Source organism: Procambarus clarkii, chromosome 17, assembly GCF_040958095.1.
Source record: "Procambarus clarkii isolate CNS0578487 chromosome 17, FALCON_Pclarkii_2.0, whole genome shotgun sequence".
In the NCBI taxonomy this organism is placed as follows: Eukaryota; Metazoa; Arthropoda; class Malacostraca; order Decapoda; family Cambaridae; genus Procambarus; species Procambarus clarkii.
The window spans coordinates 37,187,959-37,192,552 of NC_091166.1; the positions used below are offsets into that span (position 1 = coordinate 37,187,959).

At 49.0% G+C, this 4,594-nt stretch overlaps 1 protein-coding gene across 1 annotated transcript; it reads right to left on the reverse strand.

The window, feature by feature from the left end:
* Window positions 1–708: 708 nt before the first annotated feature.
* On the reverse strand, window positions 709–1,515 carry LOC138365652 (uncharacterized). Its single transcript, XM_069326137.1, has one exon. It carries the CDS (start codon window positions 1,513–1,515, stop codon window positions 709–711), a length of 807 nt encoding a protein of 268 aa, XP_069182238.1.
* Window positions 1,516–4,594: the final 3,079 nt, after the last annotated feature.

Below are 4,594 nucleotides of genomic sequence, written 5' to 3' on the forward strand. Positions count from 1 at the left end.
CAGTGACAGGACGCCGCCGCTTTCAGTGACAGGACGCCGCCGCTTTCAGTGACAGGCAGCCACCGCTTTCAGTGACAGGACGCCGCCGCTTTCAGTGACAGGCCGCCGCCGCTTTCAGTGACAGGACCCGCCGCTTTCAGTGACTGGCCGCCGCCGCTTTCGGTGACAGGACGCCTCCGCTTTCAGTGACAGGACGCCGCCGCTTTCAGTGACAGGATGCCGCCGCTTTCAGTGACAGGCCGCCGCCGCTTTCAGTGACAGGCCGCCGCCGCTTTCAGTGACAGGACGCCGCCGCTTTCAGTGGCAGGACGCCGCCGCTTTCAGTGACAGGACGCCGTCGCTTTCAGTGACAGGACGCCGCCGCTTTCAGTGACAGGACGCCGCCGCTTTCAGTGACAGGACGCCGCCGCTTTCAGTGACAGGATGCCGCCGCTTTCAGTAGCAGGATGCCGCCGCTTTCAGTGGCAGGACGCCGCCGCTTTCAGTGACAGGACCCACCGCTTTCAGTGACAGGCCGCCGCCACTTTCAATGACAGGACGCCGCCGCTTTCAATGACAGGACCCGCCGCTTTCAATGACAGGATGCCGCCGCTTTCAGTGACAGGACGCCGCCCCCCTTCAGAGTCATGCCGCCGCCCTTCAGAATCATGCCGCCGCCCTTCAGAATCATGCCGCCCCCCTTCAGAATCATGCCGCCGCCCTTCAGAATCATGCGCCCCCCTTCAGAATCATGCCACCGCCTTTCAGAATCATGCCGCCGCCCTTCAGAATCATGCCGCCCCCCTTCAGAATCATGCCGCCCCCTTCAGAATCATGCCGCCCCCCTTCAGAATCATGCCGCCGCCCTTCAGAATCATGCCGCCGCCCTTCAGAATCATGCCGCCCCCCTTCAGAATCATGCCACCGCCTTTCAGAATCATGCCGACCCCCTTCAGAATCATGCCGCCCCCCTTCAGAATCATGCCGCCGCCCTTCAGAATCATGCCGCCCCCCTTCAGAATTATGCTGCCCCCCTTCAGAATCATGCCGCCCCCCTTCAGAATCATGCCGCCCCCCTTCAGAATCATGCCGCCCCCCTTCAGAATCATGCCGCCCCCCTTCAGAATCATGCCACCGCCTTTCAGAATCATGCCGCCGCCCTTCAGAATCATGCCGCCCCCCTTCAGAATCATGCCGCCCCCCTTCAGAATCATGCCGCCCCCCTTCAGAATCATGCCGCCCCCCTTCAGAATCATGCCACCGCCCTTCAGAATCATGCCGCCCCCCTTCAGAATCATGCCGCCCCCCTTTAGAATCATGCCGCCGCCCTTCAGAATCATGCCGCCCCCCTTCAGAATCATGCCGCCCCCCTTCAGAATCATGCCGCCGCCCTTCAGAATCATGCCGCCGCCCTTCAGAATCATGCCGCCGTGACACGTTGGCATCACCGCCTCTGCATTTACAGAAACAAACCAAAAAAATGTCCTCCACTTCTTTAACATATCTGTACTTCTGTTTCCTCTTGCTATATATCATCTGAATATCTTGTTCTTAAATAACATTGACACCAGAGACGAGATCTTTTCCAATTAACATACATTTAGAGATGCTCAAACTTCTAGCATCCTTGTCGGAATTTTCGGCGGCTGTCACCACACCGACGGTGTCAGAGGAGAGGAGAGGCCTGTGCCGGGGATATAATGACCCAAGCTTCATTGGCTCCAGAACAACAGTAATGTCTGGACGAGCACAGGAGTCACACAATGACTGGAAACTGCCCTTCAAGAAAAGACGTGTGAGCATGTGGAAAGGAGCAGAGGACCCTCCTCCAGCGTCGGCCTCGTCGCCTGGAGAGCTTGATCAACGGGCCAAAGAGTTTCGACCATGGAATGTTCATTACCAACCAGTGTCCACGCCACCGTGTTCCCCGCGTCACGATGCTCATCTCTCGACGACTACACGTTCGAGTATCTTCAGTCAGGATGATGGTCCTCCTCTGCAACAAGCCTCAACCTCTCGCCAGGTCGATCAGTTGAGCAGCGCATTCCGGCCATGGAGAGTACACGAGGACGAGGAGGAGAGTCTCCACAGTTATCCCTCCCTCTCGAGGCTGGCCAGAAAAATTCAGCAAGTTCGAACATCATGAACCATGAAGAAAACCCCCGTCTTGATCTTGCCTCAACGTCTTACCAGCCTGATCAATGGAATAGAGCGTTCAGGCCATGGGGAGATCCCGATGATGGTAAAGTACTTCAGGTGTCCCATTATCTCCATGCTGACCAGAACGAGACCCCAAGTGCAAGCATGTTGACCCATGCAGACCAACCACCTCAAAGTGCATCATTTGATCATTGGAACACAGCGATCCGGTCCTGGAGTCCTTCTAGACAAGAGAACTCGTCACCAAATTATCTTCACATCGATGCTGCTGACCAGAAGAAAACACGTTTAAGGAACTTAAATCATGAAGAAGGCCATCGTGAACTTGCACCTGTTCACCAACCTGTGCAATGGAGGGAAGAACTCGGAGCCAGGGGCTTTGAGGAGGAAGAGAACACCCCTCAGTGTTCTGGTTACAACTCCGCCAGATCTTCCGCCGCTGCTAATGAGTCGTCTGTCGAGGAAGCTTGGCACAGTAGCAGCAGTGAAGAATCACAACCGCTGGCAGTGGAATATCCACTGCCAGGAACGTCAGCCTGTGATCAGGCTGGGTCCCGGGAAGTGTTTATGGACGTACCAATCCATAGCAAGAACGGACTTAACCTCACGCCACAACAAAAGTTTCCACAGTGCAATAGGAACTGTACTAGTGCTTGTGCTAAGAGGAACCTCGTGTCCACCCACAATGAGAAACTCTTAAAATGCAGCGAGTGTGGGAGATGCTTCCGCACGCGCTATGACTTAACGCGCCACCAGAGAGTTCACACCGGTGAGAGACCCTACACCTGTAGCACGTGTGGTGCCTCGTTCACCCAGACTTCCAACCTGTTTTATCACATGAGGATTCACACAGGAGAGAAGCCCTATCAATGTGGAGTGTGTGATAAGGAATTTAGGGGATCGTCTCATCTGAAGAGGCACATGCGACACCACACTGGGGAGAAACCCTATTCTTGCAACGATTGCCTACAGACCTTCGCCAGTTGGGACGAACTAAACAGACATCGCAACAGAGATCACTTCGAAAATCAGTAAATTAATTCTGATCTTTCAAGAAGATAAAAATTGAGTTGACTTAGAATTAATTATTTTTTGTTTTAAGTATATTGTTTCATAAAGATATGCAAAAAAAAAAAAAAAAATTATTAGAATTAAATAAGTTTTAGTTTTAAGTATAATGTGTCATGTTGAGTACTAATTTTAAAAATATACATTAGGTTTAGGAATTATGAATAATTAAAATTCAATGTGTTTTAAAACACATTACTCTGAAATTTTGGATCCCAAGCTTTGGTGAATTATTCAATGTTTTTTTGTATGGTTTTGCATGTTTGTATTCTTTTCTGTATGTTCTGTTCTAGATAATAAAGCCATACTTTTTCATTGATTGCTTGTTTGGAATTTACTCCCGTAATTACATATAGATCAATATAAACAGTTAAATTAGATGTTTAATGTGAATGCTATTCTGGTCTGGAGTGGCCTGGTGAGGCCACTCCAGACCAGGCCGACACCAGAGCGCAACTCCATAGTCTCCTGAGACTGATGGATGCCTACTACTATTCTGTATTCGAGAATGTTGGGTGTGTTGACCTGACCACACACTAGAAAGTGAAGGGACGACGACGTTTCGGTCTGTCCAGGACCATTCTCAAGTCGATTGTGACGGAATCAACTTGAAAATTATCCAGGACGGACCGAAGGCCTCGTCTCTTCACTTTCTAGTGTGTGGTTTGGTCAACATATTTCAGCCACGTTATTGTGACTCCTCGTCTGCATGTTGGGCGTGTTTCAGTCTTTCAATACTGACAATGTTTTACGTTATTTACATATTAAAGAAATTGTTCGTAGGTCTATTAACCTATTGAAAGTCAGTTACTGTAAATGTATTCACCCAAACTCATTCATATGTCTAACCCACGCTTGAAACAACGCAGGGATCCCACTAAATAGTTAATGATCTTCAAAATGCTTGATTTAGGAATGATTCGTTCAGTGTTGGTGAAATATTAGCTCTAGGGTAGTCTTAGGAAGGCTTAGGGAAAATATGATATCGAAATGGGCTGATGTCCTGGAAATCTTGTATAGCTTTCATGGCACAGCGTTTTTTTCCATTATATATATTGCTGTTTATGTTATACGAACACAAGGTTGTTTAATGTAAAAATACTTCATTCACATTACACCTGTTCAATCCTTATTTTATTTCAGAACATATGAACATAGGAACCAATTGCAATAGACCTGTTGACAATCGCAATAGACCTGTTGACAATCGCAATAGACCTGTTGACAATCGCAATAGACCTGTTGACAATCGCAATAGACCTGTTGACAATCGCAATAGACCTGTTGAATAATCTCAATAGACCTGTTGAGACATTCTTAAGTGAGTCCCCTTAATACAAACCTCCTCCAAACAATGTTATCTACAGATGCTTTTTATTTGTATATT

Excerpts from the sequence above, each read along its gene's own strand:
- LOC138365652 (XM_069326137.1), bottom strand. The coding sequence starts at position 1,515 with ATGATATATAGCAAGAGGAAACAGAAGTACAGATATGTTAAAGAAGTG.